The sequence below is a fragment of the Nicotiana tabacum genome, chromosome 10 (assembly GCF_000715075.1).
Source record: "Nicotiana tabacum cultivar K326 chromosome 10, ASM71507v2, whole genome shotgun sequence".
NCBI classification, from domain to species: Eukaryota; Viridiplantae; Streptophyta; class Magnoliopsida; order Solanales; family Solanaceae; genus Nicotiana; species Nicotiana tabacum.
Genome location: NC_134089.1, coordinates 95,688,258 through 95,713,403, shown reverse-complemented (window position 1 = coordinate 95,713,403; position 25,146 = coordinate 95,688,258). Strand labels below are relative to the sequence as shown.

At 39.1% G+C, this 25,146-nt stretch overlaps 1 protein-coding gene across 1 annotated transcript; it reads right to left on the bottom strand.

Annotated features, from left to right (window-relative positions):
• Positions 1 to 6,232: 6,232 nt before the first annotated feature.
• LOC142165251 (uncharacterized) lies at positions 6,233 to 8,106 on the bottom strand. Its single transcript, XM_075223845.1, has 3 exons — positions 7,837 to 8,106; positions 7,192 to 7,660; positions 6,233 to 6,945 (listed from the first exon to the last, which is right to left on the bottom strand). Exons 1-3 carry the CDS (start codon positions 8,104 to 8,106, stop codon positions 6,233 to 6,235), a joined length of 1,452 nt encoding a protein of 483 aa, XP_075079946.1.
• Between the last annotated feature and the right edge of the window lie 17,040 nt (positions 8,107 to 25,146).

The window sequence follows — 25,146 nt, the reverse complement described above, 5'->3', positions numbered from 1 at the left end:
TTTAATTATGAGTATCTAGACCCATAAGCTAAGGTTATGATCCAACCCTAGTGTGGGCAATTGATTGGTCTTGTATTTTAGGGCTAGATTGACTATGGGTGTTTGATATTTGGGCCAATTCATGGTTAATTGCTGAATTAGTGGTTGCAAACACTAGTTTGTGTTTAGTTGACTAGGGCTCTTCTGGATAAAGAGAGCCTAAGTCTCCAAAATTGGTCCAACAAGGAATTGGGGCATACTCAAGAGATTGATAGCCCTAATTAAAGGGTTAAACCTCGAGAGAGTAATACTCGACTTGAACCCTAGTTGCTTGTGCAAATTTGCATACCCAATTGGTCATGAGAAAGTCAATTCGATAAAAATCACTCGAACCACCGAGAGGTGTAGAGTGGGTAATATCGTGCAATGGTTATATTATACTCCCCAATTATGTCAATCGTGTCTTAGATTCAATTACCCGTCAATTAACCACTTAGGTGAAAGTCATTACCCTAGTGCCTTTTAAACAATTTGAACAACCCTTTTTAGTTTAACTCTTAGCTTAAACTAGTTGCATTTATCATTTGTATTTTGATAATAGTAGAAGTAAAAAGAAAACCCCAAAAATGACTAGAAATGTAATTTGGAACACATACACAATCCTAAACTAGATAGATACTCGATTTCAACTTCTAGCTCTCTATGAAAATCGATCCCGACCCTAAATCGGGTAAAAGCTGCTCCGACCCTCTCTCGCTAATCATTAGTAGTGCGGATTAGGCTGCGATTAGGTGTTGAAGATGAATGGTCATTTATGCATGCCAGACATCGATGGGATTCGTAATAAAATTATGGCTGAGGCACACAGTTCAATATATTCCATACATCCAGTGTCCACAAAAATGTATAAGGACTTACGGGGGATTTATTGGTGGAACTGAATGAAGGAAAACGTTTCGGACTTTGTGGCTAGATGTTTAAATTGCCAGCAAGTAAAAGCTGAGCATCAATGACCCGGTGGGTTGGCTCAGAATATTGAGATTCCACTTTGGAAGTGGGAGATGATTAATATGGACTTTGTTGTGGGTTTGCCTCGCACTTACTTGAAGCATGAATCTATTTGGGTGATTGTAGACCGACTTACAAAGTCGGCGCATTTCTTACCGGTAAAGATGACTGACACGGCATCCCAATATGCTAATTTGTACTTGAAAGAAATTGCCAGACTTCATGGTATTCCAATTTCCATTATATCTGATAGAGGTGCGCAATTTACTGCTCATTTTTGGCAGTCCTTTCAATAAGGATCGGGTACAAGTGTCAATTTTAGTACCGCTTTTCATCCACAGACCGAAGGACAAGTTGAGAGGACTATTCAGACGCTTGAGGATATGTTGTGAGCCTGTGTCCTTGATTTTGGTAGGAATTGGGATGAACACTTACCTCTAATTGAGTTTGCCTACAATAATAGCTATCATGCCAGTATCCAGATAGCTCCCTATGAGGCTTGGTACGGACGACATTATAGATCACCTATTGGATGGTTTGAGCCGCCTGAGGTAGGAATACTTGGTCCCGACCTTGTACATGATGCCTTAGAGAAGGTAGATTTGATTCAGCAACGACTTAAGACTTATCAGAGCCGACAAAAATGCTATGCAGATGTACGTCGACGTAAGTTGGAGTTTAAAGAGGGTGATCAAATGTTCTTGAAAGTATCGCCAATGAAGGGCGTTATGAGATTTGGGAAGAAGGGAAAGATAAGTCCTAGATTCATTGGTCCATACTAAATATTCAAAAGGATTGGTGAAGTATCCTACAAGCTAGAGTTGCCTGCATCAATAACGTTGGTTCATCTTGTTTTTCATGTGTCAATGCTATGGGGGTATATGCCCGATCTTGCTCACATCATCTCACCGGAGGTAGTAGAAATAAATGACGGCTTAACTTATAAAGAAGAACCGATTGAGATTCTTGACAGGCAAGTCCGTAGGTTGAGGACTAAAGACATAGCTTCAGTTAAGGTGTTGTGGCGTAATCATGACGTCGAGGAAGCTACTTGGGAGGTTGAGGAGGATATGAAAATTCGATACCCTCACTTATTCGTGGCTTCAGGTATGGCTATTTTTTTTTTGAAAGTTTGAGTTTAGAGTTATCATAATTTACTTCCATCGGGCAGGTAATTGATTGGTTCATCTATTGCACATGGCAATTAGACATGTCTTACGGTAACAAATTTCATTATTGTGATGTCGATAGAGGCTATGTAATGGTAGTTGAATATATATAAAGTCATGAAGGTAATTATTGATGTAGTTATGATGAGTAGAGCCATTTAGGGCCTTTTATATTGTACTCTTGAGGCTTGCTGGCAGGTTATGATTTTTGGATAGACCTATGAACAAATAAAACTCTAGCGAAAGTTTTAGAAATTTGATGAGTTAGTCAAATTTCAAAAGGGAAAGTCTTGGAGATTCTTGGAGATAATGTTTTTGGACTTTAACACGACCAAGGATTTACATTTGTAGACGAATGATTCTAAGTGGGGGAGAATGTAAAGTCCCGCAAATTTCTATAACTAATCGGATTAATGTTGAGCATGAATAATATTAATTACTAAATAAGTGGGCAGTTGAATCAAATTACATAAGGTCACTTGCACATAAAATAGGTATATTGGGATTAGTGGCTGGAGTTTTGAGTAAAAAAAGTCAAGAGAGTTGATTGGAAAATATTTGCAAGAAATCAAAGGATGAGGAGCTTTAGAGTGGGACGCTAGCCTGGATGTGTCGCATCCCCATCGCGCCAGTGTTCCCAGCGGCCAAAGTCGAGGCAGTGAAATCCAACCATGGAATCCACCTCCGCGTCTGCTCAAGCTGAAGGGGCTGGGACGTGCGCGATAGTGAATGTGATGTGTCCCCCGCGGCATCCGAGCTGTGAAGCCTTTTAAGGGCAATTACAGGCAGAATTGGCCTTTTTATGTTTTGGGGCTTTTTCTTTGAATACTTAGAGAGAGAAGAAGACTCTCTACCATCAATACACCTCTAGGTAAGGATTTAATTCTTTCTTGGTAGATCTAGTTCATTAAATACACCTCTTAACTCTTCAACTACATGGAAATCCTAGATTGTTGAAGAAAATCTCAAGAACACTTCAAGAACCCCAAATCTTGAATTTTCTAGGGTTTGACAAAAAGGTAATCCCTTCACTCCAAACTTATACATTATACTCCATGAATGTAGAAGAGTATGTTTATGAAGATCGATTTGTATTTAGACCTCTATTCATGAAACCCTAGAAAAGTTGGTTGGTAGGGATGATGAATAGTGTTGGGTCTTGTTCAAACAATGTTATTTTGAGTTTTTAATGGAATGACTAGATCCCATGATAAGTTTAATGGAGGATTTGGAGTTACAGTTCAAGGATTTACCTTCAAATGATGAAATGGGGATTTTTGCTAAACTTATAAAATTAGACTTTAAAGTGTTGGGGACTTAGTTGGGTTAGTTGGTATTATTGTGATGCGTTATTGAATTATGTGAGTTCCTATATGTAGATTGTGATCATTTGGGGTAAAGTTAAAAGCAATTTAAGGTACGTTGAAACTTATTACCTTCAGAGCTTTTCTCCAAACTCATATCGAGGCACGATTAAATTGAATTTCTAAATGTGGGTCCTATCTTGTGGGGACGAGCTAGTTGGGATTTCACCATTTCTTGCATCATAAAGGGTTTGAGTGCTATGAATATTATTTTCTTGAAATGTTATTCAAATTTAAAATTTAATAAATGAGAATAACACTTGTAGTATTTTCTTTTAACGCAAATACATTAATTGTGAAATATTTTGAGTTTAACTATTTTCAAATAGTTGATTTGGATATGAATATCGTCATTGATAAGGTAAAGGTTTGGGAGTTACTTAAGTTCACCGAGATTGTCCTTGGATATTTTTCCTCATTAGGTCATGAAATTACACGTGCCGGTGTAGGTGAGAACCTACCTTACGGTTGGGGACTACGGCAGAGTACTTCCCATTAGGGGGTTACTACTGTGCTACTTTATTAGCACGACTAAGTCGATTCGTGCGGCACCACGATGAGACGACCTGAGCAAGTAGGGTATATGATACTTTCCACTAGGTACATAACTTAGTTGACTTTTTCTCGTGTCGGTGATGGTATAGTTCTCTCGGTAAATAAAAAATCTAACATGATTTCGTAAAGATCAACACTAAAGGAAGACATTGAAATATGTTTTATCTTACTATTGGATTTTATTTTCTAAATTGTTAATTGATATAAATGCTCCTTTCTTATATCAATTGTTATTGCATATCTTACAACTCCTTAAGGCTTGTCCTATATTTTATTGGGGAACGGTTCATGATTCGTACTAGGCATGTGGAGCGAAAGGCCACATTTCCATTTTTGTTTTCAGGGACTGGACCTGAGCAGCTTGAACCGCGTGGATAGGACAACTCTACATTTCCTGTTGATACTTTTGGTAAGACTCCACTCTCGCACCAGTGGAGGACTTTATTATATTATCATTCTTTTGAGCCACCGGGGTATGCCTTGGTTGGCTATGTCATTCCGTGTCATAGAGATTCCATAGACAGTAGTAGTATTCGGTTTGGGTTGTAATTCTATGGTTACTCATATGGCATGCATGAATGAAAACTTTCCTCTACCTTTTTTTTGAGTTTTCTTTCGAAGTAAAATAGTTGCTTAAAGATATTTTTATGATTTGGGTTATATCTTAAGGTGGTTGTGTTTTGAAGAGGCATTCATATCCCCTATTAGGCATACAGATGAGTATTACTTTATGGGATGGTTCACTCGGGTCGGGTGGAGTACCGAGTGCGGTCACGGGGTTTTAGGGCGTGACAAATAAATGTGGAGCAGTTTATATACTATTAAATATTATATCCCGCAAGAGAATCCCAAATATTTTTAGACATTTTGTAAAGAAAATTCTATAGAAAATATTAAAAGAATATATAAAAATTATATATTTATATATCGGTTTGGTTCGGATTTTTTTACTCAATACCAAATCAAATCAAACCAAACTTAGTCGGGTTTTTTAATCGGTTTGGTGCGGTTTTCTGGTTCGGTTTGTACACCCCTAACTGTACCTATATGGGTGAAACTACCCGGTTTGAATTTCAAGTACTGAAGTCCAAAGGGGCTTAGTAAGATAGGAAGCCTGATTGGTAAACCATTAATGGTGGATCATAATACTGAGAAAAAAGTTGGATTGAATTTTGCTAGATTGCTTGGTGCAGTGGATGTGGATACAAAGATGCTAGATAAAGTGTTCTTTAGAAATTAAAAGGGATAGTTAATCGAGCAAAAGATCCAATATGATTGGAAACCAGTACTATGTAATTTTGACAAAAGTATGGGCACTCAGAAGAAGAATGCAGGAAAAATAAAGAGCGACAACCACATAATCAGCAGAGGCCTCAGTCACTAGAAGTTAGGGAGGTTCAGGTGGAGGGACAAAGGGATAACAAAGGAAAGGGAGTCAATAAGGACCAGGTGAACGAGGGGTAAGTGAATGTTGACACTCTAAGAAGACCTCAACCTCAACAAAGAAGGAAAAATAAAAAAGGATGGGTTATCCCTATTAATACTAGTAAACAAATCACAAACAAGAAGCAAGCAGGCACTATACAGGAGAATTCTTTTCAGGTTCTGGATAGAAAAGGACAAAGAAGCACAAGTAAATGCAGTCTAGTTAGAAATGAGGGAGGACAAATATAAACCTCTCTCGGGATGGATAGTATTCTGTGTTGGAATGTTAGGGGCTTGAATGACCTTAACAAACAAAATGTGGGGCTAGTAGGACTGTAGGAAACAAAAATTAAGATAAACATTATGGATAAGGTGGCTAATAGTATGTTTGGAGGGTGACAATTCATTATAAATCTGGATTTTTACTATAATGATAGAGTATGGTTAACATGGAGGCCTGATTACTTCCATGTTACTCAAATTAGTGGGACAACACAGGCACTCACCTATGAGGTAACTTTTTTTTCACGCAGATCAACTACTATTGTATCTTGTCATGGTGGGTCATAGCTTATTTCAGATGCCTTCAATTTTCTAATTCTAAAGCCAGTTCCCATCTATCCAATTACATGAGTCCCTTCACCTGCTTTGGGAGTTCTTCATATCTGCTGAAAATAAGTTTTTTCGGTGTATGTGGCTCAGTGCTGCCAATTTGTCTGCGACCTTATTGGCCTACCTAAAGCAGTGTTTCACTGTCACATCTCGATCTGTCACAATCTTTTTTATTTCTCCAATAAGTTCTATAATTCTCCATGGTATCGTTGTATTTTCGGTCACGCAAGAGGTCACCAGTTTTAAATCAGCTTCAGCTATTATATTGTATAACCCCCTTTGCACGCACTGTTGTAGTCCAAAGAGCATTGCCATGCTTTCAGCATAGTTGCTAGTGCCAGGTCCTATATACAGAGAGTAGGCCAGTGTGAACTTACCCTCGCTATCGCTGATGACACCTCTAATACCGCAATTGCCTTCGACATAACATCCATCCGTGTTGAGCTTAGAACCTAATGCTGGAGGTTTTTTCCATTTGACTAACTTGTACGCCATATAGTCTATTGGTTGGTCTATTATTGTCTGTAGTTGGTCCCATGATGATTTTAGTTTTATCTTCCCAAATCTCTGATTGGTCAATTCAGTGAGGGTGTAAGTTATTTTGCTCTCTGATATGCTGGTTGAGGGGATTTCATTGCCATATCTTGATGCACACCTTGACCTCCATAATTCCCAAATTATCAAAGTAGGTAGGATCTTCACCATGAATGATGCTATTACATTTAAAGATCTGTGATTCCACCAAGTGGTCATTATTTGGCTAAGTTGCAAGCCTTCAACTGCAATACCAAACAGCCCTGCAAATCTTCTCCATAACGTCTGAGCAAAACTTCCTGAACAAAAGAGGTGTTCAGTAGTTTCTAAGTTAGTGGATGGAGGTTGGCAACAATAACACCTAGCTTGAATGTTAAAAACCAAATTTTGCAATTTTTTATCAGTTGGAACTCTATTCCTTAATGCCCTCCATGTCAGGAAAGTCATCTTGAAAAACACATGTTTATTCCATATTCTAGTGTTTATGCTCATTTGATCTTTCCTTTGTCTGAGGAGTTCTCATGCCGAAAATACCGAAAAATTACCAGTCAAATTTGCTGTCCAAATTGCTTTGTCCGGTACCCCTGGCGTTAGCACAAGGTATTGTTCAACTACATTTTTTACTGCACTTGGGATTTCTTCTTCAACTCTATCATACAACCAATTTCCTACCTCCGAGATATCCTTCAATAGCACATTCTTTGGTTTTAACCCCTCTGGCATCAATTTGTATAAAGGCCCCTCTTTTGTCCAATTGTCATACCAAAAGGATATTTTTCCTTCCCTGGGCAGCCGCACGATGCTTTGCTCCACCTTCTTTTTAATGCCACACAATGCCTTCCAGCTATTTGATTGTCCCGGTCTTTCTTGTGAGATCACTACATGAGCTCTTTTGCAATACTTTGCTAACATGAATTCCCTCCAAAGTGAGTCGCCACTTCTTAAGTTCCACCACATTTTGGCCGTGAAAGCATCATTAATATCTTGTAAATTTCTGAAATTTGCCCCTCCCTCCTGATAAGGATAACACAGAAATTTCCACGAGATCCAATGGTGCCTATCATTTCCATCAGAGCCTCTCCAAAAAAAGTTTGCAAGAATTTTCTCTATTTGTGTAAGGACTCCTTTTGGTGGATTTATTGTGGCCAGGATGTGTATAGGTACTACCTGCAATACATGTCTAATTAGACCTTTCCTCCTGTAGAAAGTAATTTGGTTTGCCACCCTTTAGCTCTGCTTGTAACCTTGTTGATCAAGTCAGAGTAATAGGAGATTTTCAGTCTTCCTACAAACAAAGGGCAACCCAAATACTCAATAGGGAACTCCTTAAAATGCATCCCAGTTATTAAATTTGCTCTAGTAATTGCACTTAAGGAAGCTCCAACCTTCAACATGTAGCAGCTTTTGCCCTTATTAATATTTTGCCCCGAGATTTTCTCATATTTGTTCAGTGTATCCATGACTAACCTTAGCGTTTTTCTGCGACCACTTGTAAATAATATTATATCATCTGCAAAGGCCAAATGGTTTACTTGTGGTCCATGTATTGACATATGAAAACATGTGTATCTCTTTCTATTATGTAGGTTATTTAACATTACAGAAAGGAGTTCTGCACTCAATACCAAGAGTGATGGTGAGATAGGATCGTCTTGTCTTAATCCATTCTGCGACTTGAAAAAACCAAACCTCTGTCCATTAACTATCAGGGAATACCATTCACCCACATTACCCCCTTTTTCATTAGTTCACACAAATATGTCCAGGTAATTAATATTGCTTTACAAAAAACACCTTTTAACTGATGTATATGCTTATAACACTAAAGAGGAAAGAAGAGAGCTGTGGAAGTATCTGGAGAATGTAAATTCAGGGTGTAAAATCCCATGGTTGATTATGGGAGATTTCAACTCTGTCTTAAATATGGATGACAGAATAGGAGGCAATCATGTTTGTCTAGCTGAAATTGTGGAGTTCCACTCGTGTGGAAGCCTGTGAGCTTATATATCTTCCAACATGGGAGCATACACCACCAGGAGACAACAGTTCGTATTGGAGGAAATTAAACTCATTGAAAGGCCAAATGATAAGTTGGTATCATATAGGGAAATACACATTAATCCCAAAAGGTGATTACTCTATGACAAAAAGCTATGTAACTATGCTGGGGTATCAAAATAGAGTGAATGAAGCTGATCTAAGCTGGAAATCAGTTATGATGCCAAGGCAAAGAGTAATTGTGTGGCTTGCCTATGACGAGTGTTGCGACCAAAACACTCACGCAAGTGCACGCGATCGACAAGTAATATAGTAGTAAGTAAAGTATCGTTCCCACGAGGAATTATGATCAACTTCTCGACTGATGTAGACTCAAACACTTATCAATTCAAGCTAAATTATCACAAACTATATAAAGAACCAATTTACAATTTACTTAGTAATTAAACAATAATTCAATACAAAATTACTACACCAATTACACAGTATGTTTATAACAATTTGGATAAACATATTCCCGGGTCATGGACTTGCTAGAGATCATGATACTATTTTAGCTTAAGATTGATTTATTGAATTATCCGGGTTATTGATTATAGGGTTAATAATATTCATAAGAATCTTTCGAGTTCTTATGCATCTATTCAAGTTAAGTTAATACCTATATGTCTATGGTATTAATATTAACTCAAATGCATTTACAAATCCTATTTCTCAACCAAGCAAGGCAATTAAGTATAGTTCTATCTTAATTGCAAATCTTTCACCCGATGACCAGGATCCGGATCTTGCTCTATTTGATTCTATATGCAATCAAGAATTTCCTTTTACAAGTTTAACTCAAGATCCGTAAATAATATTTCACTGTTAGCTACGCAGTAAAATAATTAGAAGCAGAATCAAATAAACAACCCATAACGATAGATTCAAGATCTTCAATCTAAGCTTCAAACAACAAGATCATCTAACATCCATGACCCAAGAATACTAGAGTTTTTAGCTACTCATAATCATACAAAAATCAACAATAAAAATCTTAAACATAATATTAACAAGCAACAAGAAGAAAGTTTGAAAGAACTCTTTAAATCCTTCTCCAAGATGTTCTTCTTCTCCTTCTTAGCTCCAAGATGAAGCTCCTCCTTCTCTTTCTCTCTCAAGGATGAATAGTATTTTTGCACTTAATCCCCTTAAAATCTGATCCTCTCCATAATGGAGTTCTTGCTTTATGTAAGTTAAGTGGGATTTTAGAAAGAATTCCGAGTTTACCCCTAAATAAAGTTTCCTCCGGATAGGACCCGCGCGAAGTATCGCGTGAACTATAGTTCGCGCGCTTCTCTTGGCTTTCAGGCAGAAACATTCGCGAACTATTGCGCGAAGTTTAAAACTTCGCGCGATTCAGTAGCTCGATTTTTGTCCATTTGGTTCGTCTCGTCCTTGCACACACTCGACTCCTAGGGATTATTCTTGCTCATAAATCATTCCAATCTCCTCTTGAAAGCATCATTAGGCTCTCATCCTGCAAGGTATACATATTTTGAGTAGAGCATGTTTTTCCATCAATTATCCATAATATGACATTTGAATGTACTCAAGCAGAAGCATAAACAATCGCTAAATCACCCAGATTTCGCCTATTATCAATACCCCACACTTAATTCATTGCTAGTCCTCGAGCAATCAACTAGAGAATTCTTTACTCAACTCTTTCCCTTAACGTCTTTCACCTAGAATAATGTAAATGCATTACGCTTAGCAGTGAACAATCCTAGCCTCAAAGTTGACTCTCAAGTGCCATGCAATATTCACACTTCCTCAAAGTACTCTATATAGAAGTCAAGACTTTCTTTTCTGTCACGAATCATATGCCCTCATAATTATATCAACAAAAACTGAGTTCAATCCATCACATTTAATTCATATATTCACATATATCAAGGAAATCACTCACTCTCACAAAAGAAGTCACATGCATGCAATTAGTACCATAAGCTTGCCCTTAATGTAAATCTCTACTAATGTAGGCTAGCTCAATCCAAAATCAATTAGGACTTTTTCATGGTTGTAATGTGGGCTAAGGGACGGGTAGGATGTATTTAGGAATAGTGACTCAACCCCTAAGCACTTTAACACATCACACGAGCAATTTTCAGCATAAATTCTTCAACCCACTTCTCATTTATACACAATATCATTCCAAAAATACGCCCTTCTTCTTTAAGCATTCTATTAATTCATTCCCACTAGCAAGAGCAAAACACAATGTAATTTTTCTTGTCACTCAATTTCTGCTAGTGGTGTATTCGTTTACAACATAAGTACCCTTTCATCCTTTTATTGGTTCTACTCAAAAGCCACCCCACACTTATTTCCTTCTTACTTCTTTCAGCGCTTTTCTCACAATTAAAGTGCTTTAAGAGGTAAAAGGATCAAGACAATGTCAATTAAGAACAAAAGGGTATAGACTTGAAATGCGGGTGCCAAACAAAAGTCTAAAGGCTCAAAAGGGTTAACTAGGGACAAATTTTATTTGTGATAAGCAATTAAGCTCAAAAAAAGGTCAAAGAGAGCCTAACATCATTTTTCAAACCAAGCATCACCTCAAATTTCGCTTCAACTCACATACCGGGCAAGTTCTAGACACAAGTACAATACATAGACTACTTAAATACTCACCACACATGGCATATGACTCATTCCAGATCAGCTCATCCAGACACTCCATTACGAGCATTCAATTCAGTACAAACATACAAATTAAGGCACTTTCAGTGAGATTCAACAATTAAGACTAAGCGTTACACTTTAGGTTCTATTGTGTTCATGTGTGTCAACGCTATGGGTTCTCTTCTATAGCTTGCATCCTAAAAAAAAAAAAATTCATTCTTGGAACTAAAAACTCCTAAAAAAAATTTAGACCCACTACATATGCTCGGTTCAACATAAACCCTTGGAAAAGAACCGTGGCTTAAAGAAAAACCAAGGGGAATTTGTTATACTTCCTAAAAATAAAATATATTAAAAATAAAAATAAAAATCTTTTTGTTGTTTTCAATAAGCTCAGTCCCTCAAGAACTCCTTATCTAAAAGAATCCGTCATCAGGCCGCGCCAATATAACATCTAAAAATAAAAAAATTATATGTTCAAGAACAATTACTCCAACAATACTACAATTACTAACAACACTAGATCACCAAAACATTTAAAAACAAAAGTGAAATAATCACGCAATCCCAAAATATTATATATTGTACCACACTTCCAAAACAAAACAATAATCCGAAACAATTTAAACAACCTAACAATCCATAATTATTACTAATAATTACTACCCTCCTTTCCTCCTTTCCACCCCACACTTAAAGCGAGACATGTCCCTATGTCTTTCATTATAAACAAGAGATGAAATAGAAGTACTTCCCTGAGGAGTCACTCTTGATCAGACACAGTTTTGGGATTCACGTTATATGCACGCCCCAAAGCTCGCTGCCAACCCATGAACTTCTTTTCTGACTTGACTTGTCGGTCATCTATTGTGTCCACACGAGTATTCAAATCATGGATAGAAGTGCGTATCTCAGCCACCTCTTGTTCCAATGTGGTGGATCGGGATACTCTGGCACTTCTTGAAGAGGATGCTGCGCGTGAGAGTGTTGCAGCTGATCTCCTGGGTTCTTGAGCCAGTACTTCTCCCTCCACATCCATATGCTCTTCCTCCTCCGAAGCGTTCGAACCACTTTCATTCTCTCTACCTATCTCTGCTGCTTGGGCTGCCTCGCTGGTGGTCGGGCCAGGTCTTATCTTGTGGCTTTTTCTTACCAGCCCATCCACACGAATGTTTTCAAGCACCTGCACATTCCTGCAAAGTCTAGTCACCAAAGAAGGGAAAAAGAAACCATACTAGCGTTGGGGACATTTGATGAACATCTCGTTATGTATCACTTTGGCCATGTCGAAGGGAAGGCTTTTGATGAAACATCAAATCAACGCAGCCCGGGGTCCATTCACCTCTGTAGTATTTGTGGAGGGAATAAGTCGACTGTTGATCACATACAACCAGCACTTCGCCTCTTGAGTTAAGGGGGCTGAATGAAACTTCTCTCCAAATTCTAACCATTCTATCGTTTTCCCTGGTTCACAAATTTCATCAAAGAAGCGTTCCCACTTGGCATCGATTGGATGACGCCCATATTCATAGAAGTCCGAATTTTTAGGCAAAAGGTCGGGCAGTTGATAAGCTGCGTGTATCGCCTCAATGGAGGCATCTACCTCTTTCTGGCGCACTGTGACCACCTGATGGACGTGCTCGAGTAGATTGGCATAAAATTCTCGTACCACCATTTCATTAGCCTCCCCTGGCTCGACAATGAAAGCTTGCAACCCCCGCTCCATCAACTCATTGAACATGTGGGGGCATCGTTCCTTGACCTTGTTAATGTGGATGCCCCTTTCAGCAATTGCCTTCTTAACCGCCTTTGCTATGAAACGATTATGAGCCTCAAGGGAGACAAATTTGGTGCTATCATAAGAGCGCGCTGGAGCAGCCCTTTGGCGGTTTGATGATGGACCTGTGGCTAGGCGCTTTTTCGTTGGTGCCATAATACCTGCAAAATGTGGACATATTAACTCAGCCCAATCAAAACAATTATGACTTGTTGCGGTTACTCAGACTTCACACGCAAAATTGGTCATAACTACATAACCATGCTCATTGAGGCTTTTCCACAAACACCTTGTGGGCAGTAAGTTTTCACAGTGTTTTTCTAATGGTCTTGCAACAATGGCTTTCCAAAAAGGTTCATTCATCACCCCATTCAAGTACTACGCACCCCACACTTACAACAAATTAAACCCACAATATATTTTACCTAGGTTGAAACCCAAATAACAAGATACAACTATATTAATAGCTTAACATTCAACAAGAAATTTAAAATCTGAAAATAGCAAAAGAAAATCACGCGCAAAATATATATAAAAAAAAACTAAAGAAAACTAAACTAGTGTTCATACCTTGTTAGAATTCGTGAGGTGGGGTGAAGCTGCTAATGGTTTAGGGAAGAAACCCTAAGTATTTTGAGATATGAGATTAATGCTTGAAGAGATGGTTGTGTTTTGGGGGTTTTGGGTTTGGTTTTAATAGAAGGGGAAGGGGTATTATCTATTTATCTCACTAAAATGAAAGAAGCAACAAAATAAAACAAACCCAACATAGAAAATAAAACGCCTGAAATTTCAGGTCTTATAAGCTCGTCTGAAACGCGCGAACTATTGCGTGAACTATATAGGTCGCGCGTTTTAATTTTCTCAGGCAGAATGGTGTGCGAAGTATCGCGCGAACTATATAGTTCGCGCGTTTTAAAGCTCTCAGGCAGAATGTTGCGCGAACTATATAGTTCGCGCGTTAGTTCGCGCGTTTTAGTGAGACCTGAACTAAGGTTTTTTTTTTTAGATTCTGCCCTTGTTCACCTGCATTTATTAGTTCCTAAAAAGAAAATTATATATTCACAACTACCACAATCGTTGGGTTGCCTCCCAACCAGTGCCCTGTTTTACGTCGCGGCACGACGCTCTATTGCATTATACATCAGTTAAATCTACTGAGCTTTTGTGACGTTGAATGTCACCGCCCTAATAGTGTTTAATTCGTTGACCATTTACCAAGAACGTGCCTGTTGAATTAATGTTTCGCAATTCAACTGTTCCATGAGGAGTTACACTTACTACCACAAAAGAGCCTGCCCAACGGGAATTAAGCTTTCCAGGAAAAAGCTTTAGCCTTGAGTTGAACAAGAGAACTTCTTGACCCGGCTCAAACTCACGATGTTGGATGTATTTGTCGTGCCACTTCTTGGTCTTTTCTTTGTATAACTTGGCATTTTCATAAGCATGCAATCTAAATTCATCAAGTTCATTGAGTTGTAGCAGTCTTTTTTCTCCAGCTAAGTCCATATTCATATTTAGCTTTTTGATTGCCCAATAAGCTTTATGTTCTATCTCAACAGGAAAATGACATGTTTTTCCATAAACCAACCTGTATGGAGAAGTACCTATTGGAGTCTTGTATGCAGTTCGGTAAGCCCACAATGCATCTTCTAACTTACCGGACCAATCTTTCCTATTTGCGCTCACAGTTTTCTCCAAAATCTGTTTCACCTCCTTGTTTGACACTTCAACTTGACCACTCGTTTGAGGGTGATATGCAGTAGCAACCTTGTGTCTTACACCATATTTTGCTAGAACATTTTTCAATAATTTTTTGCAAAAGTGTGTTCCTCCATCACTTATCAACACCCTCGGAGTTCAAAGCGTGTGAAAATGTGCTTCTTCACAAATCTCGCCACTACCTTTGCATCATTAGTAGGAAGAGCAATGGCCTCAACCCACTTAGACACATAGTCCACTGCGACCAAAATATATTTGTGTCCATTAGAATACGGAAATGGTCCCATAAAATCTATTCCCCAGACATCAAAAAGCTCTACTTCCAAAATATTTTGTAAAGGCATCTCATGCTTCTTCGTGATCGTTCCAGTTCTTTGGCACCTGCCACAATTTTTAACAAAAGCCTGTGCATCTTTAAATAATTTTGGCCAGTAAAAACCTGATTGTAAAACCTTTTGTGCATTTCTGGTTCCACCATGATGACCTCCATAAAGAGAAGAATGACAGTCCTGCAATATTGCATTCATCTCCTCCTCAGGGACACACCTCCTTACCAATTGATTTGCGCATTGCTTGTATAGAAAAGGCTCGTCCCACATGTAGAATCTCACATCATGTAAGAACCTTCTTCTATGGTCAGCTGTGAATTTTGGTGGAGTCACCCCGCTTGCAATGAAATTCACATAATCAGCATACCACGGGGTTTCATCCGAAGTGATAGCTAGCAAATGTTCGTCAGGGAATGTTTCTTTGATTGATTCTCCTTCAGTGACATGGCCTCTATTTTCCAGCCTGGATAAATGATCTCTGCAACCTGATTCTCTGTTCCCTTTCGATCTCGAATCTCCAAATCAAATTCCTGCAAAAGAAGAACCCATCGAATTAATCTTGGCTTGGCATCTTTCTTTGCAAATAAATACCTTATAGCGGAGTGATCTGTGTAAACTATGACTTTTGTCCCCACTAGATAGGATCTAAACTTATCAAATGCCCATACTACTGCGAGCAACTCTTTTTCAGTAACAGTGTAATTCATTTGAGATGAATTAAGAGTTCTACTCGCATAGTGAATGGAACAAAATATTTTCTCCTTCCGCTGCCCCAAAACAGCTCCAATGGCTATATCACTTGCATCACACATCAATTCAAATGGAAGTTTCCAATCTGGAGAAATGATAATCGGTGCAGTAACTAATCTTCGTTTCAGCTCATCAAATGCTTTCAGCCAAGCATCATCAAACTTGAAAGATGTATCTTTCTCAAGAAGCATGCACAAAGGAGATGAGATTTTTGAAAAATCCTTGATGAAACGACGGTAAAAACCTGCATGGCCTAAGAAACTGCGAATGCCTCTAACTGATGTTGGTGGAGGTAATTTTTCAATTGCTTCCACCTTTGCTCTATCTACCTGCAATCCATTCTTGGACACTTTATGCCCTAAGACTATGCCTTCACGTACCATGAAATGGCATTTTTCCCAATTTAGTACCAAATTTGTTTCTTCACACCTAGCAAGGACCTTATCAAGATTCATTAAACATTCATCAAAAGAACATCCAAATACAAAAAAATCATCCATAAATACTTCCACAAGTCTTTCAACCATATCAGTGAAAATAGCCATCATACACCTTTGAAAAGTCGCAGGTGCATTGCAAAGACCAAATGGCATTCTTTTAAATGCATATGTCCCATAGGGGCATGTAAATGTGGTCTTTTCTTGGTCTTCTGGGGCTATAACAATTTGATTATATCCCGAGTAACCATCCAAAAAACAGTAGTATTCCTGCCCGGCTAACCTATCGAGCATTTGGTCAATGAAGGGAAGGGGAAAATGGTCTTTTCGGGTGGCATTATTCAACTTTCTATAATCTATACAAATCCTCCACCCAGTAACAGTTCTAATGGGAATCAAATCATTATTTTCATTTGTTACTATGGTCATTCCTCCTTTCTTTGGAACACATTGGACTGGACTTACCCATTTGCTATCAGATATTGGAAATACAATACCTGCATCAAGCCATTTAATCACTTCTTTTCTTACCACCTCTTTCATGTTCGGATTTAGGCGGCGATGTTGTTCTATGCTTGGCTTGTGCTCTTCCTCCATGAGAATTTTATGCATGCAAAAAACTGGACTAATACCTCTTATGTCAGACATTGTCCATCCAATTACTCTTTTATGCTCACGTAGTACTCTTAACAATTTCTCCTTCTGCAATTCAGGATAATGAAATCAGCTGGTAAAATAAATTTCCCAATTTTCAGTAGCACATCTTCTATCACCCCTTCCGGGTAAGCTATGGACCTGTCTGCTAGTTGCAACATCACTGTGGTGGGTTTTGGAGCTCCCAAACCCAATTGTTTATACAGAGACAATGGCATCAGATTTATGCTTGCTCCCAAATCACAAAGAGCATGGCCTACATCAACATTACCTATTCTCACAGGGATAGTAAAACTGTCAGGGTCCTTCAGCTTTTGAGGAAGCTTATTTTGGACCCTTGAAGTGCACTCTTCAGTAAGTGCAACTGTTTCAAATTCAGTCAGTCTCCTCTTGTTAGCCACAATGTCTTTTATGTATTTGGCATATTTTGGAATATCACGAATCGCATCTACCAACGGAATATTCAATTGAATCTAACTCAACATAGAGAGAAATTTGTTGAACATGCGATCGTCATTCTTTCTCTGTAACCTTTGTGGAAATGGTGGTGGTGGCCTTGGAATGTTTACAGGTGCTGGAATTGTATCATCTTTCTTTTCCTCTTGTGTTGATTTGGGAATCAATTCACCTTCAGGTATTTGCTTGTTCTTTTTCTTTGATGAAACTTCTTCTAACTCCCTTCATGTTCTAAGTGTAATTGCACTCACTTGAGGATTTTTCTCTGTATCGCCAGGAAGTGCCCCTGCAGGTCTAGTATTTTGATTTGCAACCAGTTGTCCCATTTGTCTTTCAAGATTTCTGAAGTCCGTTCTGAGTTGCTGATTGTCTTGCAACAATTTTTTTAATAAATCATTTGTACTTTCTTCTGCCTATTGTGGTGGCCTTTGAGGTTGATTAAAATTTCCTTGGGGTCTATATTGATTCTGATTTGATTGATTTCCACCCCAAGAGAAATTAGGATGATTCCTCCAATTTGCATTGTAAGTGTTCCCATATTGTGCCTGTTGGTTCATCGGCCCTCTGCTTTGTTGCCCCACATAATAAATAGATTCCGGATTCATTGGGCACATATCACTTGTGTGATTATCTCCACATATTTCACAACAAACTGACATTTGTTGACCCTGCTGCATTGGTTGTGATGGTCCCATTGTCATTCTGGTCATTTGATTTGCCAATTTTGCTAAATCTGTTCTCATGGCGGAAATGTCATCCAGTTCAAGTAACCCTGCTTTCTGTTTCATTGCTCTCCTTGGTTCTCCTTCACCTTGCCAATTATGATCATTAGCAGTAAAGTTATTTAGCAGAAGTTGTATTTCACTGTATGGTTTTGCCATGCAACTACCTCCACAAGCTGAATCAAGATTCATTTTGGAAGTTTCGTCCAATCCATCAACAAAAGTATGGCCCAGTACTTCATCAGTTTGACAATGATGAGGACAATCCCAAAGGAGTTTCTTGTATCTTTCCCAGGCTTGGCGAAGAGTTTAACCATCCCGTTGTTGAAAACCAAGAATCTGACTCCGTAAAAACTTTGTCTTTTTGGTGGGAACAAACTTGATTAGGAATTTCTTTGCTAAATCATCCCAATTGTGGATTGAATTAGCTGGCTCTTTTTGCAACCATTCTCTAGCATCCCCCAATAATGAAAAGGGAAATAAGGTAAGTCTGACATAATCCTTGGAAACATTTGGATAATTGTAAGTATCTGTTATTTCCAAAAAATTTTGAATGTGCCTTTGTGGGTCTTCATGAGATAGACCAACATATTGCCCAGTGGACTGTATCAGCTGCACCATGTACTGTTTAAGCTCAAAGTGACCGGTGATTTCAGGCTTCACAATGGCTTGAGTCATATTAGCAAGGTTTGGCCTTGCTGCTTCTATCACCGCACGTTCTTGATTACCTGCCATCACTGTTGGCTGTGGTTGAACTTGAATGTCCAACTCTCTTTCTGTTTTGTTTCTAGCTTCCCACTCCTTCCTTGTTCTATGAATTGTTCGTTCAATTTCAGGATCAAAAGGGAAGAGGTTGTTTGTGCTTCTACTCCTCCGCATTCAAGAGAAGAGCCTGCGCAACACAAACAAAGTAGATGGAAAATTTAGGTTTTTATTAACAGCTAATAAAATCTTAAAACAGTCAAGTAGCTAATTTTAATTCCCCGGCAACGGCGTCAAAAACTTGTTGCGACCAAAACACTCATGCAAGTGCACGCGATCGACAAGTAATATAGTAGTAAGTAAAGTGTCGTTCCCACGAGGAATTATGATCAGCTTCTCGACTGATGTAGACTCAAACAATTATCAATTCAAGCTAAATTATCACAAACTATATAAAGAACCAATTTACAATTTACTTAGTAATTAAACAATAATTCAATACAAAATTACTACACCAATTACACAGTATGTTTATAACAATTTGGATAAATATATTCCCGGGTCATGGACTTGCTAGAGATCATGCTACTATTTTAGCTTAAGATTGATTTATTGAATTATCCGGGTTATTGATTATAGGGTTAATAATATTCATAAGAATCTTTCGAGTTCTTATGCATCTATTCAAGTTAAGTTAATACCTATATGTCTATGGTATTAATATTAACTCAAATGCATTTACAAATCCTATTTTTCAACCGAGCAAGGCAATTAAGTATAGTTCTATCTTAATTGCGAATCTTTCACCCGATGACCAGGATCCGGATCTTGCTCTATTTGATTCTATATGCAATCAAGAATTTCCTTTTTCAAGTTTAATTCAAGATCCGTAAATAATATTTCACTGTTAGCTACGCAGTAAAATAATTAGAAGCAGAATCAAATAAATAACCTATAACGATAGATTCAAGATCTTCAATCTAAGCTTCAAACAACAAGATCATCTAACATCCATGACCCAAGAATACTAGAGTTTTTAGCTACTCATAATCATACAAAAATCAACAATAAAAGTCTTAAACATAATATTAACAAGCAACAAGAAGAAAGTTTGAAAGAACTCTTTAAATCCTTCTCCAAGATGTTCTTCTTCTCCTTCTTAGCTCCAAGATGAAGCTCCTCCTTCTCTTTCTCTCTCAAGGATGAATAGTATTTTTGCACTTAATCCCCTTAAAATCTGATCCTCTCCATAATGGAGTTCTTGCTTTATGTAAGTTAAGTGGGATTTTAGAAAGAATTCCGAGTTTACCCCTAAATAAAGTTTCCTCCGGATAGGACCCGCGCGAAGTATCGCGCGAACTATAGTTCGCGCACTTCTCTTGGCTTTCAGGCAGAAACATTCGCGAACTATTGCGCGAAGTTTAAAACTTCGCGCAATAGTTCGCGCGATTCAGTAGCTCGATTTTTTTCCATTTGGTTCGTCCCGTCCTTGCACACACTCGACTCCTAGGGATTATTCTTGCTCATAAATCATTCCAATCTCCTCTTGAAAGCATCATTAGGCTCTCATCCTGCAAGGTATACATATTTTGAGTAGAGCATGTTTTTCCATCAATTATTTATAATATGACATTTGAATGTACTCAAGCAGAAGCATAAACAATCGCTAAATCACCCAGATTTCGCCTATTATCAACGAGCTCAAAACACAATACGAATTTTATGCTCGGTAGCCAAAGATAGTATAGTAAAATTATTGTCTCCACATGGATTGGATTTAAATAATATTCAAATATTTATGATTTAACGTTATTCAGGATGATCAACAGTTGATTTAAGGTAATTACTAACTACAATAACTACTAAATTAATATTACGACTATTTAGACTTGACCATGAAGAATAAGAGTTGAACTAAAACGGGTAGTAAACAATATGAGAAATAAGGACCGCGAAAGGATAGGTGTAGGATAGCTATTCGGGATCTAACTCTGTTTAAATTCACTTCTATTGTTCTAATGATTCTCAAAAATTTACTTGATAATTAACTTAAACGTAAGGTCAAGATTCCTCTTTCGATTAAATCTGAAATCTACAAAAGAAACTAATATGAAGCACTGTGAAGATATGCAAAAACATGTTAATAGACTAGTTTTTAGGAAAATGTCTCTCGAATATTCTCCTAACTTAGTTTAATCAATTATTCAAGAAGCTCTCTCGATTGTTTAGAAGAATCACTAAATTAAACCAAACCAAATAATGCATAATTAGTCACCAAAAGTATTCTTCTTTCAATTAAATAAATTGGTGAACAAATTCACAATCAATTCAAATCGCCATAAATGAATTCATGCAATTAAACTAGAGTTAAATCTATAAACAACACTCAAAACACCATATTCGTCAAACACCTAGGGAAGAACTACTCCATAGATATGGAGAAATTCATCATAAAGAAGTTAAAGAACATTAAAAATATCAAAGATAATTTTACGATACAAACTCTCGTATTCCACAAATTGTTGGCAAGAGAATTGATGAAATTTTGTATCTACAAACCGTAGTGGCTCTCTAAAACTCTCCTAGGTCGAATCCCCCTTCAAAAATTGTGTTTACAATATATTTATAGGGTGGAAAAATGGCACAGGGCCAATTTAAATTTCTGCTACTGTTTCTATTGCCGAGTCGCTTAAAGCGACGCGCAAGGTGTCGCACAATTGAATTTCCTATGTTGCCTCTTTCGTTTGTCTCCGGTGATGACTTTTGTAAATGGATTGACATTAAGGCATTTAATTGCATTTTTTTCAAAGTCCCAATATGTCTCACCTTATCATTAGGCCATAGTTTTGGTCTTTGAACATTTTGCTTAATATTTTCCCATACATAATCGATCCTCGATCCCCGAATTCGATCAACAACAACAACAATAATATACCAAGTATTATTTGACTCAAAAGATATTGAACCTTTTTGAATAAATCAATCAAAAAAATGAAGGGGTAAATCTTAGCTAAGTATAATAATCTCTAGAACAAAAGGTATATAAGGTGAATACAGAGGGTAATATTTCTTGACCTTATCAAGATGAATGATCAAACAATAATGATATTAATCGTTTATGTGAGCAAGTGTTCTTAGTTGGAAAAGCAGAAGAAGCCCCTTACAAGGTCGTTTTTACGCTATATATAAGGGACAAACCCCTTCTAAGCTCTAAAAGACAAATCATAGAGAATATTCCTAATGCCCCCGAATGGACCTACACTACTGTAAAAGTCGTACAGTCTCTTGTTCGCTTGTCTGTCGTCCCCTGCAGGACGTTGAGCTATGAGGATCTCGTCGCTTGTCGTACTCATCAACGGTCGTGGTCATCCAAATTTGGACCCATACAGTTAGTCCCTTCGCTTGTCGAGGTTGCATTTTGGTGCGTCCTCGATAAGCGGACACCACTTGCTCTTATAGAGAAATTTAGTCTTACGAAGCATTACGGCTTGGCCAATAATGGGAGGTTAGCGTGCTCAACAAGACACCGGATAATGTATTTTATCGAGAAATGACGTCATCTCCACATGCGTCATCATTATGCATGTTTTCGAGACAGGGGTTGAGGGCTTGTCGCTTCGATTTCGGTGCCACTCTGCAACCTTCCGCTTCGATTTTGGCGCCACCAATCCTATAAATAGGTGGAGGGTTTGTTTTTTTAAAAACTCTTGGCCATTTCATTCTCTAGGTATTCTTTCTCATCCCTCCCGAGTTTGTTCTAACAACTTTCTGCTTCTTCTCCCATTCTTTGTTCACAACCTTCTATCGAAGAAATGCCTAAAATACACCGATCTCGTGAGGGAGTTTCTGAGGCCGCCCCGTTGTTCGTGGAGCTCCCCTCTGGTGGTAAGGATATGATGGTGGAAGAGGGGGATAGTTTTCCCACCGTGGAGGAGTTGCTACCGAGACACCCCATGTCTCGAAGCAACTTTCTCAAGGATCTTCCTCCTACTCCTACCCCCGTGCTTTCTGAAATGAATCAAGCTCATATTGATGCTCTCCGTACAAAGTATGGCATCCCCGCTCATGTTGATATGGTTCCAGCGGGAAGGGACTTCGTGGATGTCCATAGGCCTAGGTACTGTGCTTTTTATGAGTACCCCTTCGTGATCGGTCATTTTTCCCCCTCCTTCCGTTAGTGGAAGAGTTCTATAGATTTTATCAAGTTTGCCCCGCGCAACTTTCACCATACACACTTAGGATACTTCTGTTGTTGACAAAGTATGCGGAGTTGGTGGGGTGCGAGGTTACCGTCCACCACCACTTGGATCTGTTCTCGCCCAGCTTTCATAGGGGAACTATGGTGCATTTGAGGCACAGTGGAACAAAAGGGCTGGTGGTTGGGATCGACGACCGAGCAAGTCGCAAGTTTTGGCATAAGTATTTCTTTGTCAAATTCAAACACATTGTTTCTGACCTCACTAGGTTCCCGGAGAGGTAGAATGAGAATCATAAGTATCGCCACTTATTTTACTCTTTCTTTTCCTTTTCATTCATTATAGGGTTTGTTTGGTTCTCGTTTGCAGCTATGGGGCGTCCACCCTACCCTATTGCGGGTATAAGGGACTGAGTAGCCCATCTGTTGTCCCATGCAGCGGAGACCCATGATTGACCCGCCTTCATGAAACGTTATGGAATGAGAGTTTCATCCGGTAAATGTCTTCCCCTATATAACATCGTTGGTCATACACCATTATCTATTGATACGACTCTTCGTGATGACAGGTCGAGGAGCTTCTAGGCGGAGGGCCCCAGTCCCTACATTCCGACAGGCTGTCACTGCTGTAGAAATGCAATTTTCTTTGACTGAATCCATTCAAGGGGGTCGTACTCAGCCAATTCAAATAGAAGCTCCCTTTCGAGATATGGTCGTGAGGGAAGAGGCCTCTTCCGTATCGACCCCTCACCTTTTGGGCGAATCCTCTAATGGGGACGAGTCGCTAAGAGAAAAAGGAGGAGAGTGGAGCTTAGGAAAGATGTGGCCGTGGACACTAGTAGAAGGAGGGTGGGTGCGTCGCAGACGACACCTGTGCCTACATTTATGGTCGACGCCATCTTAGCGGGGAGGTCTCCCCAAACTCAAGGGGTTTACCCAGGAGGTGACTCCGTACGCTCTATTAAGGGTGGCGCGTCATCCAACGTTGGAGGAGGCCAGCGCGTCGAGGGCGAAAAATCAAATTCAGATGTCGACCCTGAAGACGTTCGTGAGTTTTTAGAGCGCCATACTCATGTGGAGGTCAAAGTGGAAGGTTCTGATCGGCATATACTTATCCCAAGGGACTACAACTTATTGTCTAACTATGATCAGGTGGCGTCTGCTCTAGCCCCTTTATGTGCTTCCCCCGAGAGCGAGGCTCTTAGAGCAATGAGCGACATGGAGTTGTCTCGGAACGTCGCCGGCATGGCCTTGCGGGTAGATGTCTTACTTTTTCTTTTCATCGTTGGGTTTGCATTGTTATTTGTCGACTTGTCTTTTTATTTTAACTTCTTTCTTATTGTGCCAGACCCTTATCATAGAGACCGAGCGCGAGCGCCGGGAAAGAAAGAGGATGGCCATCTACGGGAAGATGTCTTACAAATGTCAAAAATATCGAACTAAGCATCGTGCGATGGCCGACATCTATAATCAGGACCCTGATTTTCAACTGTTCCGCAAAGGGCTTAAACAGATAAAGGATCAACTGGCGTGCAAGGTCGAGGAGCTGAGGGAGCGAGACGAGGACCTTATGAAGGTTGTCGCTCGCAACAGTGAACTTGAGGCATCCCTTAAGGTGAAGGAAGATGAGATGGAGTTAAGTAGAGGGTGATGGCCGAGAATGCCGACTTGCAAGCAAAGGTGGCCAGTTTGACCGCTGAATTGGGTATGAAGGCGGCGGAGATTGATGGGCTTAATAGTGAGCTGAGTGTCAGTGCTGATAAGCTGGCGACTGCAATTTCTGAAATGGCGGCCTTGGAAAATACCCTCCGTGTCTGTAGGTCAGAGCTTACCAAGGAGAAGGAGTTATCCAAGCTTAAGGTAGCGGGGCTTGAGGGGCGTGTTAAGGAGTTAGAGGCAAAGCTATCTGAATTGAATGGACAAGTGGCGTTGTTGAGAACAGAGGACGCGAGTCGACGCTCACAACCTTCTATCTCTCGTGCCTCAGCCGACCCTGTTGTGCCTCATCGTTTATATGCATTGTGGGTTCATGTTGAGGCCCAGCTCGATGTGTACAAGGCTCTTCATGCTAACAGTAGGGCATCTGAAGTA